A 21792-nucleotide genomic window follows, 5' to 3' on the forward strand; every position below is an offset into this window, starting at 1 on the left:
CAGTCTCTCTCAGTCTCTCCCTCCCCCTCTCGCTCCCCTGCAAGAAGTCGGTGAAGGGAGAAACTCGATGCACCCACTGAAGTAGCGCTGTGGGTTTCCCTGAATCCACCCCGTCGTTAGAGAAATAAACGGTAAAAACCCTCTTTCAAATGTATGGGTTCAGACAAACCCGCATCGTCATTAGAGAAATAAACGGTAAAAACCCTCTTTCAAATGTATGGGTTCAGACAAACCCGCATCGTCGGGCGTGTGTAGTCAAAAGCGGCATCCGGCAAAGGTTGATGTGTTGATTTCAGGGGAAATTGTTTTTGATGGTTACAAAATATATTGATCACACTTACAGGCGAATGACACAAAGTGTCCTATTCCCTGCCACACACAGTCGTCAGTTCTTTGTCACTCATAGTGTTGAATTTACTGTCACAAACACACTCACAGCCACAGTCACACACCCTCACTTGGCGAAATCAAACTTTCTTTCTTTATTTGGTGTTTTACGTCGTTTTCAACCACGAAGGTTATATCGCGGAGGGGGAAGGGGAGAGATGGGATAGAGCCACTTGTCAATTGTTTCTTGTTCACAAAAGCACTAATAAAAATGTTCTCCCGGGGCTTGCAACGTAGTACAATATATTACCTTACTGGGACCTGGAGAATGCAAGTTTCCAGTACAAAGGACTTAACATTTCTTACATACTGCTTGACTAAAATCTTTACAAAAATTGACTATATTCTATACAAGAAACACTTAACAAGGGTAAAAGGAGAAACAGAATCCGTTAGTGGCCTCTTACGACATGCTGGGGAGCATCGGGTAAATTCTTTCTCGTCCCAACCAATATGGGACTCCCCCTAACCCGCGGGGGGAGCGAAAACAAACACAATTCTCAAGAATCAAGTAAGCAACATATATTTTGCAAACCATAATCTGTACTGAGGTGTTCAATGGGAACCACATTTTTAGAGCAAAAGTTTAAAACAACACAAGAAGACAACACAAGAAGACTTGAAAACGTTTTCCTACTGGACAGAGCAAATACAGTTACAATGGTCCATACAAAAGTCATGATCAATGGGAGTTATCCACAACCCAGAAAATCTCATACAAAGGACAGCTGTCATGACATCTGTCAGTGCAGACGTCCACATATTTACACCAAAAAGAAACAAGGTAAACCAGAAAAAAAATCATGAAACATAATCAAGTGATAATCCGAATCAATTTTCACATCAAATATTTACGTCATTGTTTGCTTACATTCATTTCACTGAAGAAGGGCGTGGCCCAAAAGTCTTTGTAACTTGGTGTTTACTGTTTTTTTTCTAATTAATCAAAATTTGTGTCATACCAAATTTTTAGAGCAAAAGTTAAAAACAACACAAGAGATTTGAAAAGGTTTTCCAACTGCATGGGTGGGAGCAAAAACAAAGTGCTTTACGAAAAGAAAAAAAAAGGTGTATGACCGGGTGGGTGTTGGGGGGGGGGGGGGGGGGGGGGGGAACCACTTTGCTTGTCGACAAAAATATTTCTTTTAACTTCCATCAAAGTGACAGGAAACTGCGGGAAATGGAATTAATATTACAGTAGGAAGTAACAGTTAAATTTAGAACATGTGCTTCAGGTGTTTGTTTTTTTCATATGCCACTTTATCTTTAATTTGGGTCCAGGATCTCCCTTCCAGTATTTGGCTGCTTGCAATGCCCAACAAAATTTGTTTCTTTCCTGGAAGCTTTCCTCCCAAAATGGAAGCTTGAAAAAGCTTTGTCACGGCCTTCTCTTCTTCTCTCAAGAACTTGCTGTAGTTCCCTGAAACAGAAATTGACAGCTGTTCCTCAAAATGCCTTTGTTGTACATGCTAAAGACTACAAAAAATGAGCACCCCAAAAATCACACCTTCCATGGAGAAAATAACGTACAAAATACAAAAAATAAAACAATACTGACAAAAATACATATTTCCCAGGCCTTCAAAGACAGAATGATACAGCTAACAGAGCTAAACGACTCCCAACAGATGAAAAAATGGTTATTTTCAGTCCCCGGCCCCCTTCAGTGAATCTGGATCACGTTTTGTCAAAACGCAACAAACATTATTGAGTTTTTGGAGCGCTGTGGCAACTTTTAATTTGACCCCTACCTTGTTTTAATGACTGCCAGATTACCTAACGACTTCTGAATCACACACACATTGAAAGCATTGACAAGGTTTTTGATGATGATTAAATGTTATAATTAGCTCATTAATATAAATTTGGAAGCAAGAAAAGCTCGCTGTCCACTATTTCTTGCTGGAGGGCATTAGAAAGGTAAAAAAAACAAAAACATGTTGGTTGGATTTAAATATTAGTTTGTGGGGTGTGTATTAATACAAGGAAATGGAACGAATATGATAAAATAAAATAATCAACAAGAACAACCCAAAAATCAATGAGACCATGAATTGCATCAAAGACAGGTTAGAATTTGTGTAGTGTGACTCCTCTTTTATGGTGCATTGCACTGAAGAGCAACCGCCCTGATATTATACGTTATTTGCGTTTTTGACCAAAATATGACATTTTACACAGATCGAGACAGTCATTGTTCTCCGAGACCGCGCTAGCGGTCGAGGTGAACAATGACTGTCGAGATCTGTGTAAAATATCATATTTTGGTCAAAAACGCAAATAACATTTATGTATCGATCGAATTCCTTTCAGGTACTGACTTTGTTGTTGTTTTAACGATTGAACGAGCACACACACACATGCAAGCAAACACATAAGCTTCATATTTTGGCGTTTCAGGTTGACCGAAACTTCCAAGGAACTATAAAACACACGTCATGTACTGACTTTGTTGTTGTTTTGACATTGAACAGCACACACACATGCACATGACGTGTGTTTTGTAGTTCCTTTGAAGTTTCGGTCAACCTGAAACGCCAAAATATGAAGTTTTGTATGCCTCTGACGTCACATGGCTCAAAGAAGGGAAATCCAATGTCCAATCGATACATAACCCTTTGTGGTGGACTGGGCATTAAGCAAACAAACAAACAAAGAGATTGAAGAGCACAAGTCTGCTGTATGTGCACTGAGCACAAAAAGTTAAGTTCTGTGAAATTTGGAGAGCCTGCAGCTACCCAGCAAAAACACCATAAAAACCATTGATTTTTTGCTGTTTTTCAGTTTTGTGGTCGCTCTCTTTTACACACTAGATCAGCCTGACAGCGCGACAGATTTGAACGAAATTTGTATGAATCATTAGGCAAGACACCAAATAAACTTTCGAATGTAAAAAATGTAAAATATCATTCAGTTTAAGTCACTGTTTCAACGGTTGAAAGTGAATCAAGCCATCAAAAAGCACAATTTTTGAGAGTAGATGTGGTCACAGACCAGTGACATCATACCCAGATATTGCTCAGATTCCAGAAACACATTTTTGAGCAGAAGAAAGACTGATTTTCAAATACACGTATATTTCTGACCAAATAACTGCTGTTTAACATCTGGGGTATACCACTGAAAAAAATATCCTTAACTTTTTTGTGCTCAGTGTATCAGTGCACGGCAATGAAAGTCACAAAGTTAAAAAGTGTGTGGAGTTGTACCTGCAATGTGTGGCCTCTCCGATGAGAGACCACATCCCTTTTAAGGCACAGTAAGCCTCCCGCAAACCATCAAAGACACACAGTACAAACACCCTTTTGTTTGAACACTCACCGCTTGAGAATATCTGAGGTGCCTTACGTAAAGAGCCAGCAATTTTCAATGAATTTATTTTTGCATGGTTTATCTAACGCCTGAGCCATCGTGGACCCCGGGGTGTGATCAACTTTCCTTTTTTTTCTCACAAATCTAGTCGTCAGTTTGTGATTTCAATGCGACTCGCTTTATCTGCATTAGACCGTTATTGTATAACTCTGAATCTAAAATGCAACAACGACTGCGAGTCACACAAACTTATCGGTGGAGTTTGGCTTCAAAGAAGCAAGTTCAATGCAAAAAATTCGTCTGCTTCGGGAAACACTTCTTTGCGTGACATGCTTCCGGACTCCCTTTTTGTCAATTTTTCAAAACTTCGAGTTGTACTGATCTTTTTTTGGTGAAAAAAAAATCTTTTAGGATTAATGAATGCTTGTGTTACAATAATTTATTATTTAGATTTTAGTACTAGCGCCAAAAAGCGTCTGATTTTGGTACTAGACAATCCTGCAGGCCATGCAAAAATAAAATTTAAAAAAATGCTAGCTCTTTACGGAGGGTGCTTAGGATGTTCGCAAGCGGTGAGTGTTTAAATGAAAGGGTGTTTGTACTGTGCGTAAACAAGAAGGGCAAAGCCCATACGACTCACATGCTTGACCTAAACCTAGCAATGACATCATACACTAAGAACTGCTTTACACATTTTTCCTACCAAAATACATGTGACCTTGACCCAAGGTCAAGGTCATCCAAGGTCATGCAACACAAAGCTGTTAATTCAAGACATAGGAAGTACAATGGTGCTTATTGGCTCTTTCTACCATGAGATATGGTCACTTTTAGTGGTTCACTACCTTATTTTGGTCACATTTCATAAGGGTCAAAGAGACCTTGACCTTGATCATATGTGACCAAATTTGTCTCATGATGAAAGCATAACATGTGCCCCACATAATTTTTAAGTTTGAAACAGTTATCTTCCATAGTTCAGGGTCAAGGTCACTTCAAAATATGTATACAATCCAACTTTGAAGAGCTCCTGTGACCTTGACCTTGAAGCAAGGTAAACCAAACTGGTATCAAAAGATGGGGCTTACTTTGCCCTATATATCATATATAGGTGAGGTATTCAATCTCAAAAACTTCAGAGAAAATGTGAAAAATGTGAAAAATAGCTGTTTTTTAGACAACATTTATGGCCCCTGCGACCTTGACCTTGAAGCAAGGTCAAGATGCTATGTATGTTTTTTGGGGCCTTGTCATCATACACCATCTTGCCAAATTTGGTACTAATAGACTGAATAGTGTCCAAGAAATATCCAACGTTAAAGTTTTCCGGACGGCCGGACGGACGTCCGGACGTCCGGACGGACGGACGGACGGACGACTCGGGTGAGTACATAGACTCACTTTTGCTTCGCATGTGAGTCAAAAACCTGGCAATGTCTTTTCAGAAACTGATAGTTTACGTGAACCAGAGTGTGCTGACGCTTTCTGTTGTCCATTTGTCTATTATCCCTACCAAAATTACCCGTCAACATGACAGGCCACCTTCAATTTAAGGACACTTCTGGCAAGTCAATCGCAGGTACCCCTGTACTATCTTTTGCAATTAGTATATAAGAAAACTAGCTATTGTAGTCTAAAAATCAGTACTGGCACAATGGTGCACAAGTGCTTTCCATGACCACTTATGATCTGGTTTAGCTCCTTGCAGGACACATACCAATTAATTATGGTGGTGTTTTTTTTGGGGGGGTGGGGGTGCATATTGTGCGAGTAGTATGCATGGCCATTTCTTATTATTATCAAGGCAGTACATACGTTCGTTGGATTTTCCTGCTACTGCTGGTACTGGGTCTGCATCATCAACTGTAGAAGAAAAAAATGTTCAACATGTGAGACTTTCATTTTTCAGACCTCAATAAATGAACACATTTATTTTAAGACTCCTTCCTTTTTAAGACCAGATTTTTTGATAGATTCCAGTGTGTTAGATTTTGAGAATACAATTGGGCAGAGGAATATTCTTAATCAAGTCATTCAAAAGTTATTCACTTTACAATATCAATTTTACATTGCCTTTGTACAACATTTTGACAACAGAAGATTGAAACCACACATACATACTCAGAAATCAAACAAATGTTTAGGAGTTATGAAATCAGTGTTTTTTTTAAAGTTTGGCCATGCATCTTCTTCATATCACTTCATTGCAATTATATATTCTTATGTCCAAATCAACTGCACTTCACTACCCCCCGCGGGTTAGAGGTAGTCCCATATTGGTTGGGACGAGAAAGAATTTACCCGATGCTACCCAGCATGTCAGGGGCAGACCTAGGTGGGGGGGGGGGGGGGGGTTCCTGGGTGCCCGGAACCCCCCCCCATCCGGGTTGTTTTTGTTTTTTTTAATATTTACTGAATAGATACCTTGTTATCTTCCGATTGACCTAAACAAATAAAATTCCTTCAGCATCTGGGGGGCATGGCCCCCCAGACCCCCCACCAGGGCTCTGCCCCTGGACCCCACCGGGGCCTGAGCGGCCTCTGGACCCCTGCTCCAATTTGGAACCCCCCCCTTATCCACAACTAGGTCTGCCCCTGCATGTCGTAAGAGGCCACTAACGCTTCTGTTTCTCCTTTTACCCTTGTTAAGTGTTTCTTGTATAGAATATAGTCAATTTTTGTAAAGATTTTAGTCAAGCAGTATGTAAGAAATGTTAAGTCCTTTGTACTGGAAACTTGCATTCTCCCAGTAAGGTCATATATTGTCCTACGTTGCAAACCCCTGGAGCAATTTTTTGATTAGTGCTTTTGTGAACAAGAAACAATTGACAAGTGGCTCTATCCCATCTCCTCCCTTTCCCCTATCCCATCTCCCCACCCTTTCCCCGTCGCGATATAACCTTGAATGGTTGAAAACGACGTTTAACACCAAATAAAGAAAGAAAGAAAGAAACTGCACTTCACTGAGCTACTTTGTAGAAGGTCCAGAAAGGGTACCAATGTCTATCACATAAATACCACTGCTAATACATGCATACTTTTAACTGTTGACTTTGATGACTGTTACTTTCATGACATTAAAAAAAAGAAGACTGATCTGAGAATCAATAGACTGATAAAAAAAATCACAGCACGACAAACAATGTGTGTGCCAAATGCAAATCGTCTGTTCTGTTCAGCAGATGTAACAAGTATTAATTCTGGCCTTTTGGGGTTTGGTTAGCTTTGAACAAAAAGAAAAACAACGATGTGTATGTTCAAATTTGTTTGAGGGCAAATTGGTTCAATCATAAAACTGATTCATATCAAACTAAAAAGATAGCATTTACACTTCTGATGTAATGTTAATACATCTTTGATATCAATCTATTTTTGTGCAATGCAGGTTTAGTCATCTAAAACATTATTGAAGTCACGTTGTTTTATCTGATTCAGATAAATACCCACCTTCCTCTTGTCTGATTTCCCCTTCTTCGTTGTCTTTGTTTCTTTCAGAGTCACCTGAAATATGAATATTTATAATGAATAACAGAATAACACAAACATGGTGGAAAATGACAGTTAAACAAAAAGTAAATGCTCACACACGACTGGCCTTTGTAACCCCCGCCCATCCCTAACCCAACCTTACCCCATAGAAGACTCCCTCCCTAAGACCTCCAACCCCCGATCAGACATTTTCAAATCCATGTTTTCTATTATATTCTGTCAATAACCTAGAGCTGTAAGTTTACCCCATTTTAAGACCTGATGTTCTCAGGGTTTTGTAGGTCTTAAAAGGAGGATTCCACAAACCTCACTCAGTGACTAGCCTGATAAAATCAACACCCACCATATTTTGTAAAAAAAAAAAAAGAGATTCTTTTAAGGTAAGGAATCCCCATGGGAATTGGCAAAACATTTTTCACTATGAGTGTTTTGGGGTATGACCCAAACATAGGTGACCTTTTTTTGATTGGCTGATGTGTGCAATGGTTTCAAGCCAAACTTTGCAAAACGAAAAAGGACTGCGAAAAAAAATCCTGAGCCTCATAAACACAGTGCGGTTGAAAATGTAAACACTGAACCTCCCACCTCCTCCTCCATCGCAATAGCTCGCTCATTCAGGTATTGCGACTCTTAAGGAAAAAAAAAATAATAAAAGTCAAACACAGTAAGACCGAAGACTGTGAATTTGACACAAAAGACAAACTGACAGGTTTCAAATCTGTGAATATCAAACTTTTGAGATGTTTTGTAAACAAACTGTTGCTCCCATCATGTAAACAACCTCCCTCCCGGCCATACTTGTTTGTCTTACGTCTAATCAAGCATTTAAAAGCAATGAAGATCATTTGTATATATGTCGATGTCTAAGAGAATAAGACTGTATTTAATTACAGTCGAGATCGCTTAACACGAAATGAAAGGGACCAATATTTTTTTTCAGCTCAGAAGATAAGCCTCATAACTTTTAAAGAAAGCAACATTCAAAATCCCAATCATTGTGCTGTTCTATACACATGAATTAGTGCTTTAATTTGGGTGTGAAATCGGTTGCAATAACTCTTTTGGTCAAGTTTTTATTATAAGGAGTACCTACCAATGTTTCGGCTGAAGGTCATGTCCTTCAGGGCTGTTCCCTTCTGTTGAGGGACTGACCCCTCTTCCATTGCAAATAGAAGAGGAGCCATCCGCGTCACCTGATGACCCTGGAAATTTTGTCGGTAGTGCCGAAGGTGGACCGCCTCTGTGTGGCCCATCCATCGGCACAAGACCTCGAAGTCCTGGTCATTTAGTCCCAACACTTGGGCTGTTGTTGCGATTTCTTTATGGAGGTTGGTGCTGCGTAGCCTTTCCGGGTGTTGTATTTTCTCGGCTACTTCGTCCACTGTTACACGAAGGGCATCCGATCCTCTGATGTAGCCATTTGAACCCTACAAAAGAAGGTACTAAATTACAGAGGAGTAAGGAACCCGTTTAAAATAAGGTCAAGCCATTTTGTTATACCTTTCAGTATAGACGATTACCCATTTTGTGACAGCCACACAGAGTGGAAGGCAGAAATCAGTATCTCGCAAAATGAGGGCACTGTTGCATGCTTGTCATTATTTGTTTCAGCATAGCAATCGTTAGATTCGAGTAGAAATTGCTCTTAAAACATAGCATGCTACGCCAAAAGCATAGCAGTTGGCAGCTATGTGTGTGTAGGTGTGTGTGTGTAGATGCATTCCGAGGAAAATGTGGGGCTGATCTTCATGAAACTGTCCATATAAGTTCTGCCAGATAATATCCCCAGATAAAAAAAAATCTTTTTTAATAAGTGTCTTTGATAATGTAATATCCGCATTTTAGTGAAAGTTAATGCAGGTTCTGTCACGCCCTCATTTTTCTTTTGATCAAATTGATTGAAATTTTGGAGGCTTAAAATCTGAAAAATGTCATTAAAATTAAACAAATCTGCTATCGATCCAAATATGATTTCATCTTATATTTTATCATTCTGTTATTCAAAAAACCATACACACGTCATGTTTGGATTAAATGCTCAGAAAGTTAAAAAGAATAGGAAAAGCGTGCTTACCTATGAAGCTCTATAGCCTACTATGTTATCCCTTGCTTATTGATATATATTTTCCCATGTTCTTCAGGTGTCATGTAGTGCAAATTGCACTCATTTGTCTATTTGTATGTTATTTACCCCCCCTCCCCCTCCCAACAAAACAAAATGAGAAAGAAAAGGTTCTAATTGAATGCCATGCACTATTATTACCTTGCTGTTTAAGGCAAACACAAAAGGGTTACTCGATGCAACCATTCCTGCTTGACGAAAGTCAACAAGGCTGTGCACGGCTTCCTGGACTTCAGGTGTCAGGATCACTGGCAGAGGGCGTGACCTTTTCCCGCGCAGCATAACCCTGGCATGGGTTGTCAGCACACGTTCTTCCCCCTGTGTCAGCCGAAGTTCTTTAGTGTGGCTGTCCATGCCTTGGTGAATTTGTTCTAAGTCTTTCAGCGTCATAGTTGCAGTCTATAAAAAAAAAGCATATCATATGAAACGTTATCAAAATAATATCTAGTCAAGATTTGAGACTGAAACTAAGGCAGCAACACTGAAAAGCAGTCAATATGTAGTAAGGTTTGGCCTGTCTCTACAAAGCATGCTAATGTGAAAAGTTAAGCAATAGTTTCTCAGTGCTAAAACCTAGATGGTAAACAGCTATAGTTTGATCAGAAAACAAGAAAAGCAAATGCTTGCACACAACTCGCCTTCGTTGCCCCTGTTAATGCTGCCCAAAACAAATAACGGTTTTGGGGGTGACAAAAAAAGAACAGGGCCGGAGTGCTATGTAAATTAGGAGCAGTTCTTCCAAACCCATTAAAAAAAATATGACACTACTAGCCTGTTCCCGTATACTGAGCCAGATTTTTTTGTTTTAGCAAACTGCATTGCAGTTCCAGAGCAAATGATCATCGTTCCTTAACGAATGTGTTTAAACCTGTTTTTCTCGTCATTATAATAATGCACAGCTCGAAAATATGGCCAAGAACAAATCTAAGGTTCATCGAAGAAAGAAGAATAACAACATTCTTGTCCAACACAACTTGCATTTTGCCGTGTGCGCTGTAAAATCTCCCAACCTTTAAAGCAGACGAAAAGCAGACATCTTCATATTTTTCCAAGGGAAAAGTCATTGGTCATAAAGTCTTGCAGGACAGAAACATACTTCTCTACGCTTTCTTTGCTTCTCAAAAATAAAATGTAATTCTTTATCTCAACTTGTCAAGTAAGTCAAACAACCATAGCACACAGAACTGGGCAATGACACTGATTTGAACAGGAAAGATCTTTGATAACGCAAATATAAATTGTTGTTTGTTTGTTTGTTTGCTTAACGCCCAGTCGACCACGAAGGGTTATATCAGGGTGGTGCTGCTTTGACATTTAACGTTGCACCACACACAAGACATAAGTCGCAGCACAGGCTTCTTGTCTCTTCCAGTCACATTATTCTGACACCGGACCAACCGGGCTAGCACTAAACCCATAATGCCAGATGCCATGCGGAGCAGCCACTTCAATTTTAAAGTCTTAGGTATGACCCAGCTGGGGTTCGAACCTACGACCTCCCGCTCACTGGGCGAACGCCTTACCACTAGGCCACCGTGTTGATGTGGTCACACCTATCTCGAGAACTAAGCATCGCACAGAACCAGCGCTCTTCCATTTTGACACCTTCCTGAACCATCTTACCTTTTAGAGGAAGGGGAAAAAAAAGCTGTTTCAGCTTCATAAAATAATGTTAAAGAAAACTTATGTGACCATAATTTACTTCAAACCTAAAATTATTTGACATATTTAAACTGGCACAACCTCCAGCCTCCTCCCACTGACATACTTATCAATATCCACCACATTTTAAAAGGAAATTCCTTTTTTTTCAACAAGAATCATAATTGTAATTCAATCAAGTTGACGTTTTAATGAAACAGATCCTGTGATTGGTTAGAATGCCCCAACTCATTAAAAATTACTGGTAATTAACAACCTGCTGGCAAGGCACATTGATACAGCTTCAACTAGTCTCGGTTAGCTTTGTGGGTCATTTTACAAGTAGAAAATATGAAGGACAACGAAATACCAAGGCCATAAGGTATGCGAAGTGATGACGTCGAACACTTGACGTAAGTTGATGCATGAATTCTTCGGCACTACGTCAGGAAATTCCAAAGATCGCTTTTGTGATGAAAAATTATTCTAAAGGCAGTTTACAGAGTGGAAATTTGGTTTTTCACTGATAAAGTGGAACAGCCTTGTATACTAACCTCTGTCGGTCATCTTCTGTTGAAAATGATGATGTATGCCAGAACAACCTCCGCAAGTCTTCTCCACAATTCCGCTGATACTCCCGTTTTGATTTTCTTGGAAGAAAAAAACAACACAATCAATCAGCAAAATGACATGATCCCTTTCAAAATACATAAAATCATGAATAGTAGTCAGGGGTGTCGTTTGGATCGGCCCTTCGCCCAATCGCCGATTTGTTTTTGATTTGGCTGAAACTTCATGTTATCTTTACATTTAGAATTTTATTTTTTATTTGGGGCACAATCCAGAATTAAATAATGTTTCAGACATCAAGGTGGAAGTTACTCAAAGCCCTGAAAGTCCAAAAAATAGTGCACTTTTAAAAATTTATAAGCCAGAGAACAAACTTTACTGACCCAATCAACAATTTGATTCAGCATTTACTCACATTTGACAAGTAGATTACCATTTCTACTCGCCAGTAACATGTTTGCACTTGCCATGGCAAGTAAATACTTGCAACTTTCAGCGCTGTAACTCTGGTCTGTATGTTATGAAGTGTGAGTATATGACACCCTTTTTCCAAAATCATGCACACCAGAGCCAGGATAAACTAATTATTTTTCTGCGTGAGCTTTATAAAACACATTCAAGAAATATATATTGACCCACTATTAACCCATTTGAGACCATTTATTGTCCAATATTAAGATTAAGAACACCCTACACATTCAACTTGCCACCACAACATCCTCTCCCTACCCCCATCCTCAACCACCACAACACTTCTTTACCACAACTTACAAACAAGTAGCACAACTTACTTTTGTCAAACTCTTGATTTTCTCCCTCAAACTTTCACACAAAATTCGAATGTCAGATGTTAGTGGGATCTCTGCCGTTTTTGTGATTTTTGTCTCCTTGATTTGCAGTGCCGCGCGGTGTCCCACATCCATCCCCCAACTGGTGGCCATCAGATGTTGAAATTGGGATGCGTCTTGACCAGTTTGGCAAGCTTTAATTTCAGCTCCTTGAAGAGCTTCAGCACACCTGAAATATTAATTCAAAGAATACACAAATGTTCTATACATGCAAGAGGACATTATAAGATGTTTGATGGGTTGTTGACAGACCAGCTTCTTTGTCGGTCCGAGGGGGAGCATATCGTCTTTTGTTTCATATTTATTGACCAAGGCCCGTGATCGGGAGGTCGTGGGTTCGAACCCCGGCTGGGTCATACCTAAGACTTTAAAATTGGCAATCTAGTGGCTGCTCCGCCTGGCGTCTGGCATTATGGGGTTAGTGCTAGGACTGGTTGGTCCGGTGTCAGAATAATGTGACTGGGTGAGACATGAAGCCTGTGCTACGACTTCTGTCTTGTGTGTGGCGCACGTTATATGTCAAAGCAGCACCGCCCTGATATGGCCCTTCGTGGTCGGCAAACAAACAAACAAACCAAAAAGATATGAATACCAAAACGGTTTTGTATGACGGCTTACTAGTGCCAGAACCTAAGGTTACCATTTTCCCGTGAAAATTAGTAAATAACAGTGTTAATTACTTATTTTTAATTTTGCCTCGTTTTCGGTCACAGTAGTCAGACTTTAAGAGTCTCTGAGAGGCTACAACGTCCGTCAAACATCACTCTCACAATATTTCTGAAATATCTTTTAATAGAAGGCCTTATCGAGCAAGTTATCCGTAGGGAAGATGCATGTCAGTTTTCAGCAATAGCGCTTTCCTTAACGTTGTTTTTGGGTAACTTAAAAGAAATAATACACCCCAAAAACTTTCGAATCGAAGCTGCTTTTAGCAGACGGACTTTTGATCAGCTGTGGTCACACACTTTCACATATCTTTCAATATAATTCCTTATTCGACAAGTTGTCAGGCAGACAGGTGTGCCTCATATTCATTTCCACTACTACACTCATACATCTGCTTTGTAGTGTATTAGTGAAAGACAATTGATCCGAAAATGTTCGAATCGAGAGAGGAAAAATGGCGTGTGGCCGGACTTGTGCTAAAGGTCCGACCACTAGCAGACTGATCTGTTCGGTCTAGGCTAACACACTTTCACAAATGTCTTTCGATAGAATTCGTTATTCAACAAGTTGTCGGACACACAGTTGTATGTCACTGTTATCTACACATGCGTTCAGCTCTTATTGTTAATTTGCATCGGATTAAAGAACTGTGGACCAGAAAAGTATTAAATCGAAGGATTTTCGCTCTGGCCGGTGTAACAGTCGCGCATGCGCATTGAACCTCCACAGTCACAAGGCACATGAAAATTAGTAATTAACGCATGAAATTTTTGTTTTGACGCTAGTAAGCCATCAGGAGGCGAGCCAAAACTGAAAATTAGACATTAACACTTAAAATAGTAATTAACATGTGAAAATGAGTAATTAAAACGTTTAATTTAATTTTTGCGTGAAAATTAGTCACTTTCACAGGTCAATTACGAATATATTGTTTTGGTGCCAGTAAGACGTCATACTTTTGGTTAAAAGCCTGTAGTTGCATTGGCTAGTAAAATTGTTCCCTTACCTGGTAAAATATCAGAAGCCCTAATACAGTACGACTTTACAAGTGCATCGTGCATTCTAATCAAATTCGCAATTGGCCCAGAGAGACACCGGAAAGGCAAATGCTTGCAACGAAATTCACGATTGGCAAATCAAGTCACGTGGACAACCTCAATCAATCATAACAGACTGGTTCGCAACCATTGGTACTCGGCTACTTGTGCTATGTTCATTGTTGATTGTCGAGCGATGATTGAACATTTTGCATGCCTGTCATTTTGTGTTTGAACGTAGCGTAGAGTTTAGCGTAACAATTACAGCAAAATCGTAGCATTCTACGTCAAAATTTTAGCAGTTGGCAGCTCTGTGGGTAGTACATGTTTCTCCACATCAAATCTGCCCAAAGGGTTTTAGAGATCCAATTTGCCAAAGAAAACGGCTCCTTACATAGTACACCATTATCTTTCATGTGAAAGTAACAATAAACTGACTTACACTCAGATGTAATTACAAACTAATTGCAAAGTGCTTTCAAATCATCTGTGCATTGGCTGTGCTTTATGTGTAGCAAAACGGTTCTTATTTGATGAGAACGAGTTCGTTACACTCAGCTGAAGACAAGGCGTAAAACACAGTCAAGATATGGGATCAATAAAGCCCCTCTGACATAGAAATGGAAAAACTTGCTAAATGAAGATTTTTGCTTTGATGCAGTTGTTTTCTAATGGGAGCCGCCGTACGTTTCTTGCTCACGTACACGTCTGCACTCTTGGGGCCCAACAGCTCAGATGGCAGGTCTTACCCAATCAGCAGCATTGCGTCTCTTGTCCATGCTTAATAAGCTTGCCTCTATGTTTTTGGCATGAGTTATTTCAAAAAAAAAGTAAGTCCCTGCAGGCAATATAATCAGCTGTGCAGACAATGCCCTGTACCAGAGACTGTTGAGTACATGCCTGGTTGTGTTTTGGTAAGGCATCGAGTACAGTGGTACTCCCGACAAACGACCCCCCCATCAGAGACCCTCTCCCTTCTCAGACCTCATTCTTGCTGACGGATTAGTTTTGCTATATAAATCACCCCCCATGGCCGACTCCCCCCAGAACCCGATTTGCGACTGACTAGTTGTTACAATTTGCGACCTTGTAACGACATTTTCAAATCAAAACCTAACAAAAAATCGTAACGTTTTGCTTGAATCTCTGAAAAAAGATCGCAAAAATTACTCGGCCGGAAATATAACAGACGACGCGTTTAGGTCTCGATTGCGCATGTCCGGCGTTCACAATTTTACGATCCCAACATGCCCTTTTCTTTGTCCACTTCCTTTCGAAAAATCAACAAACACACGTGCAGAGACATACATACAGAGATGCGAAGCGAGGGCCGCTCGCGTGAACTCTTAGGCTACGCGGGCCGCGCTCGGTCAGCGTGACCTCGCGCCATCCCGTACTAAGTTGTTGTTCGCTTGCTCTCTGACACTGATTTGAAGTGCTTTTCTGTCATATTTCTTTGGATATATCCAGCTTCAGACGAGATATCAGTGGTAAGTAAACTTGATTCATATTCTGTAGCTTCAATAGTGTGCACACGAATGCATTTGAGAGGATTGGCTTCCCGAAGTGAGTCAAAAACGGTTCCTTCGGTTCTTGCGGCCATTGTTTATAAGTCCATTGTGCGTGGAGGCAATGTTTGGGAGCTAATATTTTCTTTTGTGCGAAACTTTGCTTTCCCTTGACTGGCAAATGCATTACTGGTGTATACATTAATCTGTTTGTATAATTTTTGACGCGCTGTAATTAAATTTGATGCTTATAAGTCTCACTCAAGTGGTTCTCGCACATACACTGGCGTGTGGATACAAAGTTTTTAAGGAGAAATGAGCGAAATTGCTTACTTTAGGATTCATCTTCTAATCACCAAATAATGCAATAGTCTTCTTCTTGTGATTTTCTGTTTCTCTTGAGTGCAAATAATCAACATTTTGCATGTTTTATTATCTATGATTTTCTATGAAACAGTTATAACTCTTTAAAAAACAAGAAGAGCAAACGCTCGATCGAGTCACTTTCGCAGTTCTGAATATTATATGAGGCATCAGATGGACAGGAAGAAATTGCTATTCACAACCCAATGAGTCACGTTCACATAAAATTTGAGCCCGGTCACTTTTATAGTTTCCGAGAAAAGCCCAACGTTAAGTTGTGTGTTGCCGAACAGAAAAGGCTAGTTATCTCCCTTGTTTTTCTGATAACGTTCGTAAAAGGCTACAGATGTAAATACTTTGATGTAAAGAATAATCCTACAAAGTTTCAATCACATCCGATGAACTTTGTCAAAGATATAAAATGTCTAATTTTTCCTTTGACGCTGACCTGTGACCTTGAAAAAGGTCAAAGGTCAACGAAACCATCGTTAAAGTGTAGAGGTCATTGGAGGTCACGACTAAACAAAATATGAGCCCGATCGCTTTGATAGTTTCCGAGAAAAGTCCAACGTTAAGGTGGTGTCTACGGACGGCCGGCCGGCCGGACGGCCGGCCGGACGGCCGGCCGGACAGACTAACACTGACCGATTACATAGAGTCACTTTTTCTCAAGTGACTCAAAAAACAAAACAATTGCCAGCTTGGCGCCAGTCATGGGAGGATTACTTGCCCCTGTCGTAGGCGAAGAGTACGCGAACAATTGCCAGCTTGGCGCTAGTGGGAGGATTACTTGCCCCTGCCGTAGGCGAGGATAACGCAAGCGGGAAGACAGCGCTTCGCATCTCTTCTATCCATGTCTCTGACACGTGCGAGCATCAACGATCTTCTTCTTCGACTCGAACTCTCCTTCAATTTCAAACGCTCAATCGCGCGGAAAGAAGAGGAAAATTTTGACTCTGGAACAGAGGATGGAAGTGGTGAAACGGAGCCGTAAGGGCGAAACGGCAATTTCGATCGCGCGGTCGTTTGAGGTAAGAAAAACTCAGATTCAATCGATCGTCAGCGACCAAGAAAACGTGGTCAATCGATGGGAGACCGGCGAAAATTGTGACCGCAAATACTCCAAGGCAAGGAAATGTATTTATGGTGACCTCAACGAACGCGTTTGGAGTTGGTTTTGTGATGCACGTCGACGCAACATACCCATCACAGGAAGACTCATCCAAGAAAAAGCCGTGATGGAGTCAGTGATTCTTGGACATGACGATTTTACCGCTTCTCTCTGTCACTGACTTTTTCTCTCTCACTGTCTTTTTATGACCTTACCTCACCCCCCATGTAAGACACCCCCCCCCCCCCCTTTTAAGACCTAAATTTGTCAGATTTTTGGAGGTCTTACATGGGGAGTACCACTGTATGTGGGGGAGCAGTAGTAATTCTCTTGAAAAAGGATACTCTCTTTCCGCCAAATTTCTTTCCTTCTTCCGCAGCAAAACTTGAAAAAAAAAGTGCAAATGTTTCAGAATCACTCATCAAAGAAAAAATTATTTTGGATTGAGGAAACAGACCAGTACACTGTACCTTCATCATCTGCTTAGAATACTGATGCTCTCATGAGACATAAGATGGTAAACATGTCTCTGTGCCACTACAACACATGAAGTGAAACAAGAAACAGATAGAGAAATATGTGGCCATGATGGCAACCACTAACAATTCAGTTTTTGTTTCGCAATCCATTAACCACCCAAACTTTGGTTCTGCCTCCCATTACCATGCAGAATTCCCTCCTAGATTGCAAGGTAGCTGCTTGTTTTGTGGGGCATAGGACCTACCTGTCACGTTGGTAGAGTCTTCGGCGCAATCATCCAAAAAGTGGAAGTCGTGGACATCTTCAACTGTATCATCAGAATCATCATCTGAAAACAGAAATCAGGTCAGATATCTAAATTTAAAGCACAATGCTGTGCATTTAACTGAATCTTTCTGTAACTGACATTTTGAGGTGAGACCAGCTGCCTTCCCTAGTTCATAGACAATGCATATCACTTGAGAGAGAATGTTGCTTGCGTATCTTTGTAAAGGGATGTGCATACAAGTGTTCCCTTCTTTGGCCATACACTAGGTAAAGAGATCAATAACTGAATAAGGCACAGGGGTCCAAATTGGGGAAAACAGTAGCACCTTACAGTCCTGAAAGTACTATATATGGTAGATATCCAATTATTCAAGCAAAACAACACACACAGAAACTAGTTTCTTTGAAAAAAATAGACAAGAAATATTGTGTGCTATTGCCATACTGAAATTCCCACTTAAATCGCAGGGTAGCTGCCTGCTTAGTTGTGCATAGGACCTACCTGTCACGTTGAGAGGGACTTTGTTGTCATCATCAGAAACGTCAGAGTATTCAAATTGAGCATCGAGTTCAGAATCAGCATCTGGAAACAGAATCAAGTTAGAAATCTTGATTTAAAGTACAATCCCCCCTCAAAAAATAGTCGTTGCCCACTACCTCAGATACAGTTGGGGTTTTTTCCATGTGGGTCAAGCTAATTCCCCGACATGCATACCGGTACATGCACATAATCAACACCCAGGCTGATATGGTAAGTTGCATTGTTTTCAGAAGTTACTTCTTTTTAGATTTACTACAGTTACCCCAAATAAACCATTTTGCTGAGAGCATCCAGGCTCTACTTTTAGAATGTGATCAAGTTGAGTTATCATTCTTTCAAACAAGCATCTGTCAATGTCTGTGATAGTGAGGTAAACACTTGTTTCCACAACCATCACTAGCATAATACGCAACATACTCTTCATTTTGAAATTGTGTGACATTATGCGGGTTTTGCTCTCAGGACATCTGAAATAACCCCATTTTTAACTTTTCATGAACATAACCCCCCCCCCTGTGATGCCAACTTTTGCAAAAGGGGGAAGGGGGGGGGGGGAGATGGGGTCAACCAAATTAGGGTCATGATGGCAGATTATTAAACCCTTGAAATTGGAAAACTCTAGCTTCAAAGACGCCTGATATGTTTTATGAATCAAAAACCCCAGTGTCCTCAAAACTTGACGAGGGCCAATCAATCTTAGGTCAAGGTGGGATATAATCAAACCCTACAAGTGTGGACAGTTTTAAAAGTATAACTTTAAAACCATCTGAGATAACCTCAACGTGTAATTTCTATAACCCCGCTGTGGCCCCAATATTTGACAAAGTTTAACTCATTGTCTCCCAGGTAGGGATATATCCGTACCCACTCATATGGCTCTATATGACCAGGTACGGATATATCCGCTCAGGCTGGTCTCGGCTATAAAAAAAAACTTTGTCAACATAGGTGGGGTAGAAAGTGAGGTCATTACTGAAGATCAAACCCTAAAAGTGTGCAAAATCTAGCTTGAAAAACATCCGAGATAACCTCATAGTTAAGTTTTTTGTTCACGGCCGGCCGAACAGACACGTTATTCAGGCAGGCAAGTCAAAAGTGAACATGCAAACAATTTTGACTTAGCAATTTTGTATGTGTCCAAGGGGAATGATGCTTATTACATCAAAATCTCTTGTCAGAGATAATTATTGTGTCCACAAGATCGTTCTCACAGTAAGAAAATCAACAGATTTTATTACTTCCATGCATCTAACTGTCTTACATTCCCATTGCATAATGCTGTGTAAGAGAGTGATTTTAACATGTGATTAAATCAGACACAAAACTTGAAAAAGAATTGCACCAAAAGTAAAGTGCCCAACTGGGTGGGAAACGGTGTTTGATTTGTTTGACATTTTAACCAATCAAAGCTAGGGCTCTGGGCTGAAGTGCACGAAGGGTTAAATTTGTAGAGATTTATTCCTAATGTCAAGCAATCAGGCTTTTTGTCAATAACACATCTTCAAACCAGTTCAGCACCGTTTAATTACATAACCCCTGGAAGCAGCAATCACACAGAAAGCACAAACGCAACAACACTCCCTAGCTGAATAGAAAAAAGTCTTGGTAACCATCGTAACGGTATAGACTACCTGACTGAAAATAAATAATCACCTTTATCCGCATGCGGAATAGTCAAATCCTCAGTGGGGGACTGCTCAGCAGGCAACCCAACCTAAAAACCAACAAGGATTATGCGTCAGGTCTCATTTATGTTTCCCTGAGAAAAACAAACATATTTGGTGATTCTACACCAACAGCACTAATCTAAAGGCAAAAAAGATCTAAACCAGTCTCTCGTGCCATATAATTGATGGGTTTGTGTTGTTAGCTTTGCAGACTTTTAAACAACTTTTCGCCCATTTTTAACTTGTTCTTGAGTTGCTAGGGGCCAAGTCTGCTGAAAGTCTGCTATATAAATGGCCTCAAAAAGTTTCTAAAGACAAATTTAGCAGTAACTTGAAAACTGAGTTGAGAACTGCTCGACTCGCTACAACTTGCCAGTGACTTGGCAGACTTTTCTTATTAGAAAAAAGATAGTCAAACATTCAGGCATATTTATTAAAGTATTGCTAACACTAACAGTGTCATACCTTGTACTTAGGATATAGTTGGCATATATATGCACTAAAATGTATAAGTCAAATGACATAATTAAAAGCACTAACCATAGAAGCACAGTTTTGATGTCTTACTGATGGTTGTAGACTCTGCTTTGCTGGCTGTGATGCAACAACAGGTTGACCAGCTTGATCTGAAACAACATGCATTGAACAATTAGCATATGGATTATATATATTCTCCACAGCTGTGTACCAGTGGAAACCATGTTAGTATATTTCTTCACAGTCTGCCTCAAACGGTTAACAGAACGATTTAAATCTCTCACGAAAAAAGCAGTTCTAACATTTTGGAACACACAAGTTTACACAGACGCCAGACTAAAGCAAACTGTACTTTCGTTGTGCGCTCAACATGCTTTTCAAGTAACGCACCAATTGAGAATGCGAACCAAAAGTGTTACCAGTACCGTTCGCTCCTATTATACCTGCATATTAAATAAGTTTTAACGGCATTGTCACTCTTCTGCTCCAGACACAACTTTCAGAATATCATGTTTACGACCATAATTATTTGAGCGGCGGTCACGTGTTTTTGTTTGTTTTATTGTTCTTATTTTAGTTTTTTAAGGCTGTTGTCATATGTTGTTTGGTTGTTTTAAGAGCAGATGAACTTATGACCACTTTCGATTCCATTGTTTAATTGTATGCACAATAACGATGATCTTATGTCTAGTTATGTCTTATCCCTGTAAAATTGAATAGTGAAATCCAAACGGCGATCTTGATCGTTAGTAAACGGCCTTGTGACTGGATTATAAAGTTTTAATGAAATGACACTTTAATTTGGGTTCGAAATTTGTTGCAATAACGTGATGGCTAAGCCAATTACGTCATTTCGAATTTTCATATCAAATCAGTGGAGCCGAGTTTCCTTCTTTGGCCCATGCATTAGGATTCAGCAAGCTGTATATATACAAGATGTCAACAACCACCACTGATATAGCAGTATCCCTTCCTTATTAGCCCTCAAGCAATCCATTTAGGGAAAGCTGATGACAAGCCCTCTGCTGCCTTTCCGAGCTCTAAAACATCGCAGAACACAACCCTTGGCAGGAGTGTTTATGTTATCGCTCGGCCAAGAAAGAACAAATTTGCAAGCAAGACAAGGAAGAGAAATGAATTTCTGGCTGAAAATGTGCACAGTTAAGAAGTCACACACTGAGTCAGTTTAGTAGAAAGAGACATAGTCAGTACTATCAGGGCTGCTTAATAATAATACACACATTTTAAATCATCAGAATACACTCTCTGCAATCTTCTATACTGATTGCACAAAGAAACATTCAAT

At 40.1% G+C, this 21792-nt stretch overlaps 2 protein-coding genes across 2 annotated transcripts; both read right to left on the reverse strand.

The window, feature by feature from the left end:
- Positions 1-467: 467 nt before the first annotated feature.
- On the reverse strand, positions 468-12449 carry LOC138968612 (uncharacterized). Its single transcript, XM_070341207.1, has 7 exons — positions 12313-12449; positions 11506-11601; positions 9452-9709; positions 8282-8615; positions 7147-7200; positions 5515-5562; positions 468-1807 (listed from the first exon to the last, which is right to left on the reverse strand). The coding sequence occupies exons 3-7, from the start codon at positions 9698-9700 to the stop codon at positions 1605-1607; spliced, it is 888 nt and encodes a 295-aa protein (XP_070197308.1). The 5' UTR covers positions 9701-9709; positions 11506-11601; positions 12313-12449; the 3' UTR covers positions 468-1604.
- Positions 12313-21291, reverse strand: LOC138968613 (uncharacterized). Its single transcript, XM_070341208.1, has 5 exons — positions 20550-21291; positions 19996-20056; positions 18304-18384; positions 17779-17862; positions 12313-12538 (listed from the first exon to the last, which is right to left on the reverse strand). The coding sequence occupies exons 1-5, from the start codon at positions 20649-20651 to the stop codon at positions 12462-12464; spliced, it is 405 nt and encodes a 134-aa protein (XP_070197309.1). The 5' UTR covers positions 20652-21291; the 3' UTR covers positions 12313-12461.
- Positions 21292-21792: the final 501 nt, after the last annotated feature.

This window comes from Littorina saxatilis, linkage group LG6, assembly GCF_037325665.1.
Source record: "Littorina saxatilis isolate snail1 linkage group LG6, US_GU_Lsax_2.0, whole genome shotgun sequence".
NCBI classification, from domain to species: Eukaryota; Metazoa; Mollusca; class Gastropoda; order Littorinimorpha; family Littorinidae; genus Littorina; species Littorina saxatilis.